The 20,397-nt window shown below is 45.7% G+C and overlaps 1 protein-coding gene across 1 annotated transcript in view; it reads right to left on the bottom strand.

The window, feature by feature from the left end:
* Positions 1-20,397, bottom strand: part of SH3YL1 (SH3 and SYLF domain containing 1) — a 68,302-nt gene that overhangs the window by 46,795 nt on the left and 1,110 nt on the right. The window contains exon 2 of the mRNA XM_018052743.1: positions 1,700-1,810. Within this exon, the coding sequence (XP_017908232.1) occupies positions 1,700-1,810 (111 nt within the window). The remainder of the gene's footprint in view (positions 1-1,699; positions 1,811-20,397) is intronic.

Genomic DNA, 20,397 nt, shown 5'->3' with positions numbered 1-20,397 from the left:
TCTGTTCAGAAACATTAACTAGAACAAAGGTAGATTTCTTTAACGAACACATTTCAAATGTCAGGTGTGTTTTTGATATCTTATCCACCCAAGTTCAGAGACAGTAAACTACCCATAACCACTAAATAACTGTCCACTTAGCTCATCTGTGACTAAGATGCATCGATGGCAAATCGACTCTAAATTCAGCCTCGCATCTCAGAGCCCTGATGCCGGAAAGCTGCGGACGCACTGCCACAGAGGTCTAAAGGTCTGGGCATTCTGTTTTAAGACGCTTTGAGACTTCATCTCCTGCTTCATTACAGAGCTCCCGGGTTTCAGTGTGAACAGAGCGCCCCGCCCTCCGTGTCCCACGGATAGGCGAGGCTTGGTCCCCTGGCAGCCGGGCCGGCCTGCCCCCCGCCCCCACCCCTCCACCCGCAGTCTGTACACCCCGGATGCAAGCTCTTCTTCTTGCGGCGCCTACGGAAACAGATTTTCATTTTCTGAGTGACAGCCAGTGAGAGGGAGCTGGGTGGCCTTTAACTGGAGGAAGAAAAGGGAAGACAGAATTCTGCTGGACAAAATCCTTGAGAAATAATCCATACCCAGATATTTTTATGGCGGGAAACGCGCTTTATCTGTAAGTCGGGCAGGCCTGACATGCAGCTGATAAATACCAAGAGATGTTTTCTGCCTCCTGCTTCAGAACAGAGCTAAGAAAACTCAGGTTTCCTGGTGGAATTTCCTTCGAGTCCTGTGCGGTGCTTCTCAAACTTTCACAGGCGCGTGCCTCACCGGAGGCCTCGTGATTCCGCAGACTGTGATTCCTTAGGTCTAAGAGCCCGAGGTCCTACAGTTCTAACAGGCTCCCAGGTGACGCCCAAGTGTTGTCCAGTCCGCACTTTGAGTATCAATGCTCTAAAAAGCCCTGTTTTCTTAAGATGAGAGGAGTGGCTAGGCCAAAATAAGAGCAATTATTATTATTATTATAACAACAACAAATTTTTAATTTTTAAAAACATTTAAAGACCCATTAAATAACCTCGGAAAATCTAGCTTAAGAAATTAAACTCCTTTCTTTAAAGAAGGATGCAAGTCCTGCACTAAGAGGGAAATCTGCCTGCCCAAGCTTGTCTGCATACAAGTCTCTTAGCATCAGATAAGTATTTTCTGAAACACCTTTTAGAAACAATGGGTAGTAGTAATAAACAGACAGTGGTTCCCAAAGGCTTGCCTCTGGACCAGGTCTGGTGTGGCCCGCCTGACTACAGGAGAATCACGGAGTCTGATTCAGCAGGTCTGGGGGAGCTTAGGAACTGAGGTTTTGGACCCTGGGAATACAAATTTCTGGTTGTACTGGAAATCACTGATTAGTCTTCTTAAACCACTGTAAGGTATAACTATCTTATCTAGAAAGAAAGAAACACAAATTTAAAATTTGTTCATGAGTTAGCTAGTGAGTTTGCAAAGTCCTCAGAAACTGAGGACAAGACCTGTGAGTTTGAGGGAAGCGGCGCTGGCAAACGACACGGGATACTCACAAAAGGAGAAAGGAGCAGGAAGGCAGGTGGGAGAGGAGGCCACCCAGGGCCCGGCGGGGAAGACGGGCCCAGAGCAGAGGGGTGGTCTGAGGACCTGGGTGCAGTCAAGGGTGGGGAAGATAATTTGGGAAGCAGAGCAAATGTAGAAGTGGAAAGTACTTATATTGTTCACCTACCAGGGATGATCTTATCAGGTCCATTTCTGGAAGTTATTTCTGTGAATTCTCTTAGAATTTTAGCAGCCTTTTTTGCTTCAGATTTCAAATTGGAAGGTATAGGGTTGTTCACTAAAAGATTAAAAAAGTGATTTTAATGAAAAAAAAACCTACAAAATAGAAGTTAGAAGTGTGTTATAATTTCATTTTTGTCATACACAATTAAGCATTAACAAACTGTATCCTACCAGACAAAGGAAACAGATTGAAAATCCTTACTTGGTGATCATTTCATCTCTATTTTCCTAATAAATTAAATTCACTCTGAGATTGAGAAACCTTAAACTCTCAAAAATCTTAAATTTAAAATCACGGTGATCTAAAGGATCTTAAAAGGACTTAGCAACTTAACAGCAACAGTCTGGAAGGAACTCAGGCTGAGGCGGGTTCTCTCCCCTGCTGCAGCTTCCAGCAGAAAAGCGGGAAGTCGTGGCCTTCATCTCAGTTTTCCCTCCCCTCAGGAGCCCTAGATCCGTGTGCCGGCATTCAGTATAAAAACATGCTCTAAACATTTCCCCCAGTCTGTTTACACAAACGCAGTTCCAACACCAGCTTCTTCATTTGAAGCTCTCAGTGCACTTCTGATTTGCTCTTTTATGATGAATATTAATTTCCTTCCATTTCCACCAAATCTTTTTTTAAAAATACTTCTTGTCTATTTAGGGAGGGTATTTCTCTGTTTCTTATTGATTTATATATTAAAGGAATTAATCTTTTTTCTAGAATACAAGTTACATTGATTTCCTCTTTGTCATTTGTCTTTTCAATTTTCTTATGATAGTTTTTCTACTTTTTAAAAAATGAAATCAAGTTCATATCCTCTTTTAAGTCTAACAAGTATTTTTTTTACTAAATAGTCCCCAAATTCATTTGGAAAAATAAGCAAGAAAGACTAGAAGAAAATGTGTGAAACAGGAAAAATAAGGGTGAAACCCTCCATCTAACACATTATAGAGCCTCGATAAGTTACCTCCTGGTGATACAGATATGGACAGAAAATCAATTTTACAAAACAGAAAATTCAAAAATTGGCCCAAATGTATAAGTGAATTCAATATGTGATGAATACTGCATCTCAAATGAATGTGGAAAGTTGTCTTGCACAATAAACAGTCGTCCTTTGGGGGAAAAATCATCCGCAGTGTCACACTACATGAACTCCAAATTTATCAATGATTCAAAATGCCAAAAGTCAGACCACACAAGAACCAGAAATTATGGGAGAATTACTTTTCAAATTCTTAGTGTAAAAGGCCCATGAGTTTTGAGACGAAAATTTAAAAAAAAACAAATAGAAATTATGGCATAAGGCATAAGTGCGTTGTAAAAATAACAGGGAAAGTATAGGTATGCAAATACTGAAGAAAAAAAGGCACCCCGACCCCTGATATTCACCAGTGCTGCTGTCTGCATTTAGCGTGTGCTTCAGTTGGTTCCTGTTGTTAAGCAAGTAGATTATTTCACTTTTAGCTTTTATTGATACCACTGTTGGATAGTAATTATCTTGAGAGAATCTTAGGAGTTCGAATTAATGACTTAAAAAATTTTTTAGGCTTTTTTCCATTATCGTCATCTTCTAAAAACACTCTCCAACCTTAGACCCACCAAGTGTCACCATGAGATGTGTACTGTCCCCAGGGGAGCGGCAGAGGTGAGGCGGGCGCGTCAGAACAGGGCAGCGAGCTTGTGTCCGAGCTCATCCACCGCCAGCCAGTGCCTCACTTGCTTCACCTTGTTTTCATATTTTCTGTTGGTGCTCTTTGCCTATTCTTCTGGTCCTATACTCATTTCTCTATAATTTTAGTCATGTCGCAAGTTTCCATCTCAGCTTCTTGTTTTTTACACTTTTATGTATAGTTTCTTAGTATTTGTTTTCATTTATGTGGCAATATCTCTCTGGGCTTTCTACCATTATCATCTTTCTATTATTGTGACTAGAAGTCTTATTTTAAGAAAAAAGTTATGCAAGTATTATTTCAGATTTTCTTTCAGAGCTTTTATTTTACATTAAATATTTGATGTACTTCAAACTTGTGTTTGTATAGGATGTGAAGTTAGAACCTAGTATTTTAAACATATATGACACAATTTATTGAATAAACCACAGCACTTAATTAACAATGCTACATTCACAACAAAAGCAAGAAAGGAGTATTCATATAAACATATATACTCAAATATTTAAAAATATATGACAGAGATGACACAGTAGATTAATAAATTGTTCTGGGACAACTCTGGGTCATTCAAAGGAAAGCAAAATAAAATTAGATTTCAACATCACATCATACAAAAAATTCAATGTAACTGAAGGCCTAAATATTAAAAGCATAACTTTGTACTTTTAGAATAAAAAGAATAGGGAATATCTTTATGATCTGAGGATGGAGGAATGGTATAAACAAGGCACAAAATAAAGGGAAACTACAGCTATACGCAACTACATTAAAATGTAAAAAGTTGTATATCAACATACATTTAAAAATAAGAATAGAAGCCACAGACTGGAATATATTTGTCCTAAGTATAAATGACAGAGATTTAGAACTCATAATATATATAGATATTTTACTTAAAATACATAAATTTAAATGTATTTACATTTATTATGACTGCTATAATTTATGGGTGATTTATTATAATTACAAATCATTGAATTTTTCAATTTGTATCTCTACCATATCCTTAGAATTTTTTCCTTTGTTATTTAAAATTTAAAGTTCTTCGTGTAGACTTTATAAAGTCTATCTTTGGTTCCACACATTTTGCTTCTTCAATTTTTCCCTTTTAAAAAAGATTCATTGGAGTCTAGTTGATCTCCAGTACTGTGTTAGGTTCTTCTGTGCAGAAGAATCGCTCACACACACAGTCATCGCCTTCTCATCGCTCTTTTCCCATATAGGCCATCACGGCACCTTAATCCGAGCTCCCTGAGCCCACAGCGGGCTCTTATCATCTAGCTTATGCGCAGTCACGTGTGGACGCCAGCCCCAGTCTCCCAGTGTATCCCTCCCTACCCCGTAAGTTCCGTAAGCGCGAGATTGTTTCCTATGTCTGGAACTCTATTTCTGTTTTATAGATAAATTCATTTGTACCTTTTTCTTAGATTCCACATATAAGTGGTATCATATGATATTTGTGTTTGTCTGACTTACTTCACTCAGTGTGACAATCTCCAGGTCCAACTATGTTGCAGCAAATGACATTATTTCATTCCTTTTTATGGCTGAGTAATATTCCACTGTATACATGTACTACATCAAGAATATATAAAGATCTTTTAACATCAAAAAATATGAAATTACTATAGAAAAGTAGGCAAAATATTCAACTACTAATCCACAGAAGAGACCACCATGGCCAGTAAATACATGGAAAGTGGATCGAACTCCTAAGAGACCAGGGACGTGAAAGCCAGGCCATAATGCATTATCCTCTCTCGTCCTCTAGGTGGGCAGCAGTGAACGAAGCCTGCCAGCGCGCATGTGCAGGCCGGGCAGGGGCACGGAGGGAAGCCTGTGGCCTGCTGGTGGGTCCTGAGGAAGGGCAGCTGCTGTGGGAGCTCTCTAAGGACAGCAGAGATGACCCGCCAATTCCACGCCTGGATGCGCTCACAGAGACGCTGGCGGCTGGGCGGGATGGTGGCCCCAAATTCATGTCCACCAGGTCTCAATTGGAAAGGGGTCTCGATTGGAAAAAGGGCCTTTGCAGATGTAACTAAGTCACTCCAGACTCCCCAGGCGGTCCCTAAGCGCAGGATGGCTATCCTTAAGGAGACAGAAAGTGTGAGACCTGGAGAGAAGGGGAGGCTGCACCGTGCGGCTGCCAGCCTGGAGCCCGCGGGCTGGGGAGGAGGCGGGCCTTCTGGAGACGTGGGGCCCTCCAGGTGCAGCAGCTGATTCCCCACGGGAGGACTCCCCCGTGGGAGATGACCTGCCTGTTGCTGGGAGCCAACCAGTTCCTGGTAGCTCGTCATGCAGCCCAGGAAACCAGCACTGCACGTGTGAGAAGGTTCCCTGCGGCAATGCCTTCAATAGCAAAATGAGAGTAGCACACAAAACCGAGCATTTCCAAAGCAGGAGACCAACTCCGCTCAAGAGGAGGATGGCTATACCTAGTCTGGTACAGTATTACAACTGTACTCTATACTGAACTTCAAATAAACCAGGTTTGCATGTATCAACATGGCAAAATATGAATATTGAGAGGAAAAGCAGACTACATAAAGATATATAGGGTAGCACACACTTATGTAAATGTTTATATAAATATTTATATATAAAAGTAAAGTATAATGATGCTTGGTGTGGGGTGTGGGGAAGGCTCATACAGGAAGCTTGCTGGAGACTTGCACCGTGGATAGTAAGTCATGGAGGTGAACTGCTGCTCTCAATAGTCCTTTGTATGCTGTATTGTATGAATATCACATAACAGAGATTGCTCAGCCTAAGTTAAATATTGTACAACTGAATATTTAATGTAGTAGATGCATGACTCCAGCTGTTTAGAAATGTGTATTATGAATAATTACTCCATACATTATCTTCTGTTTAAAATGTGACCTCTCACAATGAACATGTCTTGTATGAAGAGGTGTAGAAAAGTGAAAACATATCCTTACATTTTACACAAACCAGAGTACAGACAGCCTCCCCTCCCCAGGCATGTTTTCACACACACAATTCACAGGACAGGGATTTGGTGAGTAGCTACACACTGAATGTTCAATTATTAGTATATGCATCTGTGTATCATCGCCAATCCTTAAATTCTAACTTTAGGAACTGATGTACAGCCGCTTTTCCTTCCCCAGTCGTGTATTTAAAATCACACTGTCCCACTTTGCTGATGGACCAAGATACTGAAGGGCTGAAATTCTCAGTGCTCTGCCGTCACTCTCAGGGGTGGGTATAAAGCACAAAGACGCACGCAGACAAATTCTCAGAAGCACATAATTTTTAAGTAGGGAAGGAATCTTAAAACACCCACTTAAAAGTCTCTCAATGTTCTAGTGACTTTTAAACATTTCCTATTATCAGTGCTTTGGTTAAACAATCTGGATTTTAAAGGTCTTAGAAAAAATATAACCTAGAAAAATTCCAAATGAACGTATTTCTGTACACATTTGGGCCCTCAAAGTGCATTTTATAGAAGGAGCTGTTAGTCGTGACTTGACTAATGTGTTACTTTGCTTCAGTCGTGTCCGACCCTTTTGCCCATGGGATTCTCCAGGCCAGAGCCCTGGAGGGGGTTGCCACTTCCTCCTCCAGGGGACCTTCCCGACCCAGGGGTGGAGCGCTCAATTCTCGAGTCTCCTGCGCTGGCAGGCGGGTTCTTGGCCACCAGTGCCACCAGTAGCAGGCTAAAGACACACAACTGCTTTTGATATTCCGCAGTGATCAAGAAAAAGTGCATATGCTGGGGGCATTGCGAAGTTTTCAACACAGTGCTGACCCCGTGAACAGACTCTGAAAACCGCAGCCAGAGTGAAGACGTGATGGAAGCCAGCCCCACTTGCCGGGATCAGGACGAGGGAAGGAGGAGCTGAGCCCGCAGGAGTCAGCAGGGCACACGGGACACGAGGGGAAAACTCACAAGAGCACCCCAGCCTGCACACTGCGCCCGACCAGGCGGGCCTCTGCTCTCTTACGCAGCCTCTCTCCTGTCAGCGGCACGCGGCCGGCTGCCGGGTGAGTCGCGCGGCCGGGCAGTTCCCACCCACACGCGCGCCGTCAGCACAGCGCCGTCCTCCGGAGCGGCTGGGCAGACGGCGGGGCAGCATGTCTCCCCACCCTCTCCTTCTCTGGCTGCGGGGAGCTGCCCATGACCTGGGGCATGAGGGGGAAATAACTCTTACCATGGCAAGAAATCGAGATTTTGGGCTCGCTGCGGCTGAAACTCGTCATCTCTCCGTGGCATCTGGTACAGAATATGGAAAAGTATCTGCAATTTTTATTTTCTAACTTAGAACTAGACTTGACTTGTTTTATACACATTCTAATCACTCGGTTGGTTTGGGGAGGTAAATACAACATGCACGTGTTAATGTCTTCCTCTCTGATTCTATAGCTTTTATAATAGATTATCTCCAAGTCCTTCCTCAAGAAAGCAAAGGTGTGGGCTTTGCCTTTTCATTAAATGTTAAAATGGATGAAGAGATGATGTCAGCTGCACCTGGAAACAGCCTCACGTCAGAGGGCCCTCCCTGTGCTCCCCCGATCCCTGAGTTATGCCAGCTCCTGTGGCTGCAACCTCCCGCTCACCTGGAGGAGGTGCAGCAGGCGAGTCCGACAGCAGGTGGAGGCAGGCAGCAGGTGTACCGGGGACCTTACCTGTGGGAACCATTCGCTCTGACGGGGGACATGTGCAAGGACGCAGCCCTTCTTGGAGGAGGTGAGGCTCAGCTGCAGACCGCAGAGCGCCGTGCTCCACCGGGCTGGGCCCCTCTGGGAGCTGTGCCCAGGGGTACTGGCAGGCGTGGGATCTGGGTGAGGCGGGGGCAGGACCCTCAGAGCCCGTGGGGGCTCCAGTTTCTGAGTGGAGGGGGCTGTGCGGAGTTCTCCGAGGGCCTTTCTTGGGCCTGTGGCTCAGGAGGCTCTGCCAGATGACCTCTCACCACTCGCTGACCCCGCCTGACCCTTCCTGAGGAAGCTTGGCATCGCCCCTCTAAACGAGCTCTGCTGGTCCTCCCAGAGCACACGCTGAAGGCCGCATGCGGAGCCAGGAGCACCGAGGACTCGGCAACTCCAGCCGCCGCCTGTTCTCCTATGGCCTGAATGTGAGAGTGCTGTTGCTGCTGCTGCTCAGTCACCTCCGTCGTGTCCGACTCTGTGCGACCCCAGAGACGGCAGCCCACCAGGCCCCCCGTCCCTGGCATTCTCCAGGCAAGAACACTGGAGTGGGCTGCCGTTTCCTTCTCCAATGCACAAAAGTGAAAAGTGAAAGTGAAGTCGCTCAGTTGTGTCCGACCCTTAGCAACCCCATGGACCGCAGCCCACCAGGCTCCTCCGACCATGGGATTTTCCAGACGAGAGTACTGAGTGGGGTGCCATTGCCTTCTCGGATGTAGTTGGTTGCAAAAAAATGAATCAAAAGAAGAATGTTTCGGGGGAGAACACACTTTCAAAGATGAAACCGGTAAAATCTCATCATAGATCAGCAGTGACAGCTGAACACTCGGGACCTGTGGTGATAAAGGGCACTAGACAGTGAGCCCAAGTCGAAAGTGTTCCCCCGCAACGAGAATCACCGTCCACGCGTCAGTGAGCGGATTACAGAAGTGCTCAGTCATCACCACGATCCAGTCACCGATAAAGTCGCGTGGAAGGTTGCTTTCTCTCTTGTGTGTCAATACACAGTTCTGCCTCTTGGCTGCCAAAGCCTGATCTACTGGCTGGCTGGCCCTACAGGAAAAAATGGCAACCTCTGACCTCTTAAAATACCATTCATTCTTCAAGATCAACTTTAAACTCTGTTTCCACTTGAAATCATTGCACACAGACAGCCCTTTGAGGAACTGAAATCTTAGACCAGGCCTGAGATTTGGCACAAAGCCCTCCCACCCACCGGCCCTGCTCCGGGCCATCCCTTCCTGGGGCAGCTAAGCAGAGCCTCACCACTTGGACCACACAAAACACGGGTGAGCTGAGGGGTGAGGAACAGCCCTACCCCACGCCTGGAGGGTGAGGCCCGGGGGCCAGCAGCACCAAGGCTGCTAACGCTGACTCCATCTACCTTGCCAGCTCAACAGTCACTTGTCATCTGACTCTACAGATTAGGTCACTGCAGGTGCAGACCTCCCACACACCCTGGAGGGAGTTCAGGCTGGAGATCAGGAACAAAGCCCTCTCTGCTCTGGAAAAACTGGTGGAACAGGCCTTCAGATAGTTGGATATTTTCAGGAGAAGATTTTAAGAGCCCAATTTCTTGCCTTTTCTCATATCTAGAAGAGCACAAAAATCATGAATGGAGACACCCCTTCCTTGTGATGAGCGGCAACTTCCTGCCAAAATGTGTGCTTGGCTGCAGGTACCCCCTTCAGCAAAACAGAAGTATTGGCCTCCCCCCCCCCCCATCTCTCCAGAGCAGCTCCTCAGCAGCACCTCCGCGACAGTCTGCTGGGTCACATTCCTCGTTTTGCGCCGAATAGACTGAGCTCTCAGCTCTCACACTGTGCGTCTCTTTCGGTCAACAGCCTCCAGGAATGAGCTAAGAGGTGGAGGCTACGGTCCTCTCAGCCTCCCCAAGGCACCATCCTTTTCTATTCACACTCAACCCTAGGCTTGTGACTTTAAACACCATTCATATCTGGTAATCCTTTCCCGAAATGCCAGACTCAGGGTATCAGTTACTAATTGAATATTGAAATCAAGTCAGCATCTCAAATAAATCACATTTAGATGTTACAGTGACGCCCGACTCCTCTCCAGCCTGCTCCCCAAGTTTCCTTTCCAGGTGGGCTCCATCCAGTAGGAGCTCACTCTCAAACCCCAGGCCAGCTGGGACGCCCACGTTTCTCTCGTGCCTTGCCATCCCCCAGTACGCAGCACCAAACACAAGCCTCCAGCTTAGAATCTGACTGCATCTCTCCCTCCTCCCGCCTCCAGTCTGGCCCAGGGAGTATCAGTCCTGTGGTGTCCGTGCAGCAGCCTCCTCTGGGGTTTCTGGTTCCAATCTTGAACTGTTCATTTCTCCGAGGAAATGCTCTAAGTAATATCTCAAATAATAGCAGTCCACTGATACATCCCTCAAAGTTCCTCCATCACATTTAGCCTGCACCATGACCTATATCTGTGTGGGGCATCTGCGGGGTGGCTGGGCTTGCTGGGACTGAATAATAGGGCCGAGGAGCCAGAGGAGAGGACAGACAGGGCCCAGAGCCCGGCGGGCTGCAGGTCATGCGGGCGGCGGATCAGCCCCAGGGCGGCCAGTGGCAGCGATGAGGCTGAGGAACCACGCGCCCCGGTTGTGCTCCAGCCTCAGCTCCCGCCTCCCCAGACCCCTTTCCGGGCACTCCAGCGGGGCTGCTGCCAAGGCCCCTGGGTGGCAAGCGGATCGACACTGGGTGGCCAGTAAAGGCTTACAGGCTCAGTGAGGACCAGCTGTGGGACAGCCAGGGTGCCAGCATGCTGTCCAGCTATGGGGAGTGGCTGAAGGGCATGTCCCTGCTAGTCAGGGCCTGACAAAACGTGGCCCGTGGGAGAAGGGAATGGCAAAACACTTCAGTATTCTTGCCTCGAAAACCCCATGAACACCATGAAAAAGGCAGAAAGATATGACACCAGAAGATGAGCCCCCAGGTCAGTAAGTGTCCAATACACTACTAGGGAAGAATGGAGAAACAGCTCCGTAAAGAAGGAACAAGCTGGGCTAAAACAGAAACATCACTCAGCTGTGGATGTCTCTGGTGGTGAAAGTAAAGTCCAGGGCAGTAAAGAACAATACTGCAAAGGGACCTGGAGTGTTAGGTCCAGGCCCAACGAATCAAGGTAAATCAAGGTAAACTGGACATGGTCAAGCAGGAGACGGGAAGCATGGACATCGACACTGTAGGAATCAGTGAACTACAGTGGACGGAATGGGCAAACTGACTTCAGAAGACCACTGCATCTACTACCGTGGGCAAGAATCCATTCGGAAAAATGGAGTGACCCCCACAGCCAACAAAAGAGTCCAAAATGCAGTACTTGGATATAGTCTCAAAAACAACAGAATGATCTTGGTTCATTTCCAAGACAAACCATTAAACATCACAGTGATTCAAGTCTATACTCCAACCACCAAAGCGAAAGATGACACTGAATGGCTCCATGAAGGCCTATAAGACCTTCTAGGACTAACACCAATATATATATATATATATATATATATCTCCTTTTCGTCATAATCAGTTTCCCTCGTGGCTCAGATGACAGAGAATCTGCTTGCAATGCTGGAGACCCAGGTTTGATCTCTGCCTTGGGAAGATCCCCTGGAGAAGGGAATGGTTACCCACTCCAGTATTCTTGCCTGGAGAATCCCAGGGACAGAGGAGCCTGGAGGGCTACAGTCCCTGGGGTCACAGAGTTGGACACGACTGAGGGACCAACACTTTCTTCATCACAGGGAACTAGAATGAAAAAGTAGGGAGTCAAGAGACACCTGCAGTAACAGGGAAGTCTGGCCTCAGAGTACGAAATGAAGCAGGGCAAAGGCTGAGTCCTGCAAAGAGAACACACTGGTCATAGCAAACACCCTCTTCCAACAACGCAAGAGACGACTGCACACGGACATCACCAGATGGTCAACACTGAAATTAGACGGATCATGTTCTTTGTAGCTGAAGATGGAGAAGCTCTATACAGTCAGCAAAAACAAAACCTGGAGCTGGCTGTGGCTCAGATCATCAGCTCCTTACTGCAAAATGCAGGCTCAGATTGAAGACAGTAGGAATAGCAAGGAGAGATAAGAAAGTCTTCCTTGGTGATCAATGCAAAGGGATAGAGGAAAATAATAAAGCAGGAAAGACTAGAGATCTCTTCAAGAAAATTAGAGATACCAAGGGAACAATTCATGCAAAGATGGGCACAATAAAGGACAGAAATGGGATGGACCTAACAGAAGCAGAAGATACAAGAAGAGGTGGCAAGAGTACACGGAAGAAGTGTACAGAAAAGATCTTCACGACCCAAGAACTACAATGATGTGCTCACTCACCTAGAGCCAGACATCCTGGAGCATGAAGTCAGGTGGTTACTAGGAAGCTTTACTATGAACAAAGCTAGTCGAGGTGATGGAATTCCAGTGGAGCTATTTCAAACCCTAAAAGGTGATGCTGGTAAAGTGCTGCACTCAATATGCCAGCAAATTTGGAAAATGCAGCAGTGGCCACAGGACTGGGAAATGTCAGTTTTCATTCCAATCCCAAAGAAAGGCGGTGCCAAAGAGTGCTCAAACTACTGCACAATTGCACTCATCTCACACGCTAGTAAAGTAATGCTCAAAATTCTCCAAGCCAGGCTTCAACAGTACATGAACCGCGAACTTCCAGATGTTCAAGCTGGTTTAGAAAAGGCAGAGGAACCAGAGATCAAATTGCCAACATCCAGGGGCTCACTGAAAAAGCAAGAGTTACAGAAAGGTATCTACTCCTGCTTTATTGGTTACACCAAAGCCTTTGACTGTGTGCATCACAACAAACTGTGGAAAATTCTCTATGAGACAGGAATACCAGCCCACCTTACCCGCCTCCTGAGAAATCCGTATGCAGGTCAAGAAGCAACAGTTAGAACTGGACATGGAACAACAGCCTGGTTCCAAATCAAGAAAGTAGTACATCAAGGCTGTATACTGTCTCCCTACTAATTTAACTTATACGCAGAGTACATCATGAGAAATGCTGGAATGGATGAAGCACAATCTGGAATCAAGATTGCTGGGAGAAATATCAATAACCTCAGATATGCAGATGACACCACCCTTATGGCAGAAAGTGAAGAGGAACAGCCTCTTGATGAAAAAGGAGAGTAAAAAAGCTGGCTTAAAACTCAACATTGAAAAGACTAAGATCATGGCATCCAGTCCCATCACTTCATGGTAAATAGATGGGGAAACAATGGAAATAGTGTCAGACTTTATCTTTTTAGGCTCCAAAATCACTGCAGATGCTGACTTCAGCCATGAAATTAAAAGATACTTGCTCACTAGAAGAAAAGCTCTGACCAACCTAGCCAGCATATTAAAAAGCAGAGACATCACTTTGCCAACAAAAGTCCATGCAGTCAAGGCAGTGATTTTCCCAGCAGTCATGCATGGGTGCGACAGCTGGACATGTGCGAGTGAGGCCTGTGCAGGGGCTGGTGACCAAAACCATCCCCAAGTTAAAAACAATCCAGGAAGGCAAAATAGTTGTCTGAGGAGGCCTTATAGACAGCTGAGAAAATAAGAGAAGTGAAAGGCAAAGGAGAAAGGGAAAGATATACCCAACTGAATGCGGAGTTCCAGAGAATAGCAAGGAGAGATAAGAAAACCTTCTTAAGTGAACAATGCAAAGAAACAGAGGAAACCAGTAGAATGGGAAAGATCTAGAGATCTCTTCAAGAAAATTGGGGATTTTATGCAAAAGGGAACATTGGGGATTTTATGCAAAGACGGACACAATAAAGGACAGAAATGGCAAGGACCTAACAGAAGCAGAAGATATTAAGAAGAGGTAGCAAGAACACACAAAGAAGTGTACATAAAGGTCTTCATGTGGATAACCATGATGGTGTGGTCACTGACCTAGAGCCAGATATCCTGGAGGGCGAAGTCAAGTGGGACTTAGGAAGCATCACTACAAACAAAGGTATTGGAGGTGATGGAATTCCAGCTGATCTGTTTCAAATCCTAAAAGATGATGCTGGTAAAGTCCTACACTCAATACGCCAGCAAATTTGGAAAACTCAGCAGTGGCCTCAGGACTGGAAAACATCACTTTCCAATCCCAAAGAAAGGCAGTGCCAAAGAATGTTCAAATTACGCTATAACTGCAATCATCTCACATGCTAGCAAGATTATCCTCAAAATCTTTCGAGCTGGCTTCAGCGGGACATGAACAGAGAACTTCCAGATATGTACTTTGGATTTAGAAAAGGCAGAGACACCAGAGATCAAATTGCCAACATCCGTTGGATCATAGAAAAAGAAAGGGAAATCCAAAAATGAAACTACTTCTCCACTGACTACACTGAAGTCCTTGACTGTGGGGTCACAACACACTGAGGAAAATTCTTAAAGAGATGGGAATACCAGTCCACCTTCCCTGTCTCCTGAGAAGCCTGTATGCAGGTCAAGAAGCAACAGTTAAAGCCAGAAACGTAACAACGGACTGGGTCCAAACTGGGAAAGGAGGACATCAAGGCTGTACATCGTCACCCTGCTTATTTAACATACATGCAGAGTACATATGCGAAATGCCAGGATGGATTACTCACAAGCTGGAATCAAGACTGCTGGGAGAAATATCAACAATTTCAGATATGCAGATGATGGTTTAATGGCAGAAAGTGAAGAACTAAAGAGCCTCTCGATGAGTGTGAAAGAGGAAAGTGAAAAAGCTGGTTAAAACTCAACATTCAAAAAACTAAGTTCATGGCATCTGGTCCCATCAATTCATGGCAAATAGATGGAGAAAAAAATGAAACAATGCCAGACTGTATTTTCTTGGGCTCCAAAATCACTGTGGACAGTGAAATTAAAAGACATTTGCTCCTTGGAAGAAAAGTAAGTGAAAGGGTTAGTTGCTCAGTGGTGTCTGGTTCTTTGTGTTCCTAGGGACATAGTAGCCTGCCAGGATCCCATGTCTGTAGAATTTTCCAGGCAGAATACTGAAGTGGGTAGCCATTCCCTTCTCTAGCAAATCTCCCCCACCAAGAGATCAAACCTGGGTCTCTTGTAATACAGGCAAATTCTTTACCGTCTGATCCACTAGTGAAGAAATGTTATAACAAACCTATAGTGTATTAAATAGCAGAGACATCACATAGCCAACAAAGGTCCATATAGTCAAAGCTATGGTTTTCCCCGTAGTCATGTACAGCTGTGAGAGCTGGACCATAAAGAAGGCTGAGTGCCAAATAATTGATGCTTTCAAACGGTGATGCTGGAGAAGACTCTTGGACTGCAAGATCAAAACAGTCAATCCTAAAGGAAATCAACCCTGAATATTTACTGGAAGGACTGATGCTGAAGCTGAAGCTTCAATATTTCGGCCACCTGATGTGAAGAGCTGACTCACTGGAAAAGACCCTGATCCTGGGAAAGACTGAAGGCAGGAGGAGAAAGGGACGACAGAGGATGAGACAGTTGGATGGCATCACCGACTCAATGGACATGAGTTTGAGCGAACTCCGGGAGATGGTGAAGGACGGCAGAGCCTGGTGTGCTGCAGCCCATGGGGTCGCAAAGAGTCAGACACCCCTTGGTGACTGAATGGCAACAACATGGGCTACATCGCTGCCCTGTCTAATCCCCCTGCCCTAATCCCTCCCTCCACAGTGTAAGTGCCACAGGGCAAGCACATTGACTACACTGCCCAGCGTAGTTTCTCCAACACACATCATAAGTGTACACAGTGAGTGCCCAGTAAATATTTGTTAAATGAATAAAGTATTTGTGATTTTTTCGAATTAAAGGTCAAATCTCTGTGTGGACTAGGAAAGATTAATTTACTTGGAAAATCCTATAGGTTTAGAAGAATATGTGCTGAATAAGAGCTAAGGTGCCCTACCTCTCAGACTCTGTAACATTTTCCAGACCTTAAAAGAGCAGAGGATAAGGGGGTAGTAAGGTATAAGTGGTGCAGTGCCCTAAAATAGTCCTTTCAAAGTTGTCACAGGAAAGGGAGACAAAACCAAACCAAACCAAAGCTGAGATCTGTGTGTGACTTCAGTGTAAATGGTGTGCACCCCACTAAAACCACTGCTGCCCAGAAGGCACAGGAGAGCCAGCTGTGCCCGTGGCAGGGAACTCCACGTTGTTGCAGGAGAGCCAGCTGTGCCCGTGGCAGGGAACTCCATGTTGTTCCATCTGAGAGCTGGAGTGTCAGACCTTGTGAATGCAACAGGGACCATCTTCAGAATTAATGATAACTGAAGACCAAAGAGAGACCTGTATGAAGGTCAGGAACTGCAGTCAGAACTGGACATGGAACAACAGACTGGTTCCAAAAAGGGAAAGGAGTACGTCAAGGCTTTATATTGTCACTCTGCTTATTTAACTTACATGCAGAGTACATCATGAGAAGCGCTGGACTGAAAGCACAAGCTGGAACCAAGATTGCTAGGAGAAATATCAATAACCTCAGATATGCAGATGACACCACCCTTATGGCAGAAAGCAAAGAGGAACTAAAATGCCTCTTGATGAAAGTGAAAGTGGAGAGTGAAAAAGTTGGCTTAAAGCTCAACATTCAGAAGATCATGGCATCCAGTCTCATCACTCCATGGGAAATAGATGGGGAAACAGTGGAAACAGTAGCTAACTTTATTTTTGGGGGGCTCCAAAATCACTGCAGATGGTGACTGCAGCCATGAAATTAAAAGACACTTACTCCTTGGAAGAAAAGTTATGACCAAACTAGATAGCATATTGAAAAGCAGAGATATTACTTTGCCAACAAAAGTCCATCTAGTCAAGGCTATGGTTTTTCCAGTGGTCATGTATGGATGTGAGAGTTGGACTGTGAAGAAGGCTGAGCACCGAAGAATTGATGCTTTTGAACTGTGGTGTTGGAGAAGACTCTTGAGAGTCCCTTGGACTGCAAGGAGATCCAACCAGTCCATCCTAAAGGAGATCAGTCCTGGGTGTTCATTGGAGGGACTGATGCTGAAGCTGAAACTCCAGTACTTTGGCCACCTCATGCGAAGAGTTGACTCACTGGAAAAGGCTCTGATGCTGGGAGGGATTGGGGGCAGGAGGAGAAGGGGACAACAGAGGATGAGATGGCTGGGTGGCATCACCAACTTGATGGACGTAAGTCTGAGTGAACTCCAGGAGTTGGTGATGGACAGGGAGGCCTGGTGTGCTGCGATTCATGGGGTCGCAAAGAGTTAGACACGACTGAGCGACTGAGCTGAACTGAACTGAGACCAAAAGCAAACGTGACTGGGCAGAGATGGCACCCACTCTGAAAAGTGACTGAACGTGGGGCTCAGGATGAAAGGCTTGTGTTTCTGGCACCTGAGTGTGTGGTTTGAGACTCATCCACACACTGGTCCCGCACTCTCAGCTGCAGTCCTCACAGGTCAGGAGTGCTTTTATAAAGCACACAGAGGCTCAATCTCTCTCACTGCCTTGCATTAATAAACTGCAGTGGAAATGGGTTCCTTTGGCTGCTAAATATCTATGTCTTTTGAGGGGGACCAGCAATTTGTCTGTTCCCCCTAAAACAGCATCCAGAGCAGGACAGGTGACCCATTTGCTGAACCAGAACAAGTGTCCTCCCTGTGCCGCAGCAGAGCTTTGTAACCAGAGCTGATCCACACCAGCGTCTGGCCGGGTTTGTGTGGGAGCTGTCAGAACTCTCTTGCAGGTACTTGTGTTTGGACTTGTTGCAAGATTTTTTCACCACTGGGGAGAGCCTGAGAGCAGAGCTGTGCAGAGAAGCTCCTGACTAGAGGAGCTCCTGACTAGAGTTAGAGAGGGAAGCCGGGCTCTGCTGGCTCTCCTTCAGCCCGGGCGGGGCCACAGCTGAAGCCACAACCAGCCCTGCACTGGAGGCGGATTCTTTACCACGAGCACCACCTGGGAAGCCCCCTCTTCAGGCACATGGGCCAGTAAAATCCTCTTCTGCTAAAGCCAGTTTGGATCAGATTTTCTGGAACGTGCAACTAAAGTTTAGTAAATGATCATAAATCCTACCCCCAAAAGACCTTCTACTTTGAACTCTATCAACCAAGCAGAGTTAAACCAGTTAAACAAGAAAATTCCATGTTGAGAGTTGCTATTGCAAACATCCTGTTTAGGGAAGGTCAGAGCCTCTTTTCTAAACATGGGAAGGGAAGCTACTGGGCTGGGGAATTCAGATCCAGCTGGGATGCCTGCAGACCACTGAGCCGGAGTGCCAGACACAGCCCTGGTCACTGAGAACGGGTGTCACAAGGCTGACCATGGTGAGGACAGCTTCGTGTTCAGCTGAACTCCAGGAGAGCCTGGCTAATGCATTTGAATAGCACAGATCCTACTGAATCTCTAATAAAAGCATATTGCCCAATCACAGTTGTGTATAGTGAATTTCTCTGTCAGAGCCAACAAGTAACAATGATGATTTGGAGACAGGCCTCAGTAGCAGTCCTCAGTATCACGCTGCGGCTCTTCCTCTGCTGACCATGAGGCAGAGGGGCACGGTCTCATCAGAAGGTTGGTATCATCATGTTGCTGAGTTATGAAGATACAGGTCACTATTAAGTCATGGTCTGCATCTGAACATTCATAAAAGTTTTAAGTCTCTTGAATTCCAAGGCAAAGCAACCTATACATAAATATTTGAGTTTCCTCCTAAGAGGAGGATGGGTGCCAAACCTCAAGCCAAGAACACAGAGGCAGAATTTCCTCTAGAGTAGCTGAAAGAGGGCTTCCCTGGTGGTCCACTGGTTAAGAATCTGCCTTGCAATGCAAGGGACACTGGTTCGATCCCTGGTCCTGGAAGATCCCACAGGCTGTCGGGCAACTGAGCCACGACTGCTGAGCCCACATGCCTAGAGCCAGTGCTTCGCAACAGGAGCCGCCACAGTGAGCAGCCCACACCCTGCAGCAAAGCCCTGTGCAGCCAAGAATGAAATAAAACGAAAAGTAACTAGAATAATCAAAAATTCCCGTACTAAGTCGTCTTTTTTTTTAATTGAGAGGACTTTTTTTGTTAATACTGAGGAGAAAATTTTTACTTTTGAGACCTCAAAACCTTGAAATGACCTTAAGATGTAGAAATAATTTCCGTATTGATCAGAGGGTATTAAACTCAGGGCTGGGGGCACTGGGGGCAACCAGGACATTAGAATCTACTTAGAGAAAGTTGCCACCTAGGAGAGAAGACTGGCTAGTTTCCTGTCTGACCCTTCAGAGGTCTGGAATGAACGCAGGAGGGGAACGGCCTCTCCCAGCACCTCAACACTGTAAGACTTCAAGGGCTTCCAAACTTTCCTTCTGTTGACGACAAGCATCCAATATATTATTTTCCTCAACAGAGTCTCAGTTACGAGAAGGCTATCTATAGGAAATTTTCTACAAATTTTTAGTTTGGCTATAAGTCTTAGCTAAAAGAAACTTTATATGTGATCTTTCAAAAACCTTTGAAATATTGTCTTTAGCTTTATTAGTATACCATCATCATGGATACCACTGCCTGATAACTATGGCCATTGTTTCTTAAACCAGTTCTTATCTTTCTGTGATCCAGGCTTAACTGCTTCCTTTGTCTTAAGGAGACAAAGTCTGTCAGTTCTAGAAATCAAAATGGGCCCCTCTGGTCAGGTCATTAACCTTCTAGTCCAAACTTCAAACCACACGGATCATTTGAACCCCAAACATTATCGCGGCCTTTGCCTCTTTTCTGTTCCCCTGACTTCAGGCTTTGGATAGGGGACAGAAGAGTAACGAGACCCATAACTTCCAGCGTAAGGAGACCCTTGACTTTTACTCTTTACCATTTCTCAAGCTGAAGAGTGATCCTGGCTCAGAGTAAGACTATATGCCACTCTAGTCCGATCACTGACTGTGAAAAATTGATTCCTCCCAAAGAAAATAAAATTCAGTGTGCTAAGGTCTTCAGCTGCACAGGACGGCGTCTTACCACAACTACTTGCACGTAGCTGTGCCCACCGGCCACTTAGCGACCTGGCAGCAGCATCCCCTTGACTTGTCAGCAGTCTCCTTTCCAAACACCACTTCCTAATTTCTAAACAGAGAGAAACTCCCTAAGAAAATTTCCTAAATGCAATAAAAGCATCAAATCACTCTTGATGAGCAACAATTTCTTTTAAATAATTTTTTTAATCTTTCAAACGATGAGGGGCAGTATTAACTAAGTTTTTAGAAACTTTGTTTAAATAGAACATTTGTAAACCAGGTAACCAATTCTCCTTAGTTTAACCATGATAAACAGGCTGGAAGTAACAACTTCCTTCCTGCAGCTGGTCACTGCA

This window comes from Capra hircus, chromosome 8 (genome assembly GCF_001704415.2).
Source record: "Capra hircus breed San Clemente chromosome 8, ASM170441v1, whole genome shotgun sequence".
Lineage (NCBI taxonomy): Eukaryota > Metazoa > Chordata > Mammalia > Artiodactyla > Bovidae > Capra > Capra hircus.
This window is presented reverse-complemented; position numbering and strand designations above follow the sequence as displayed.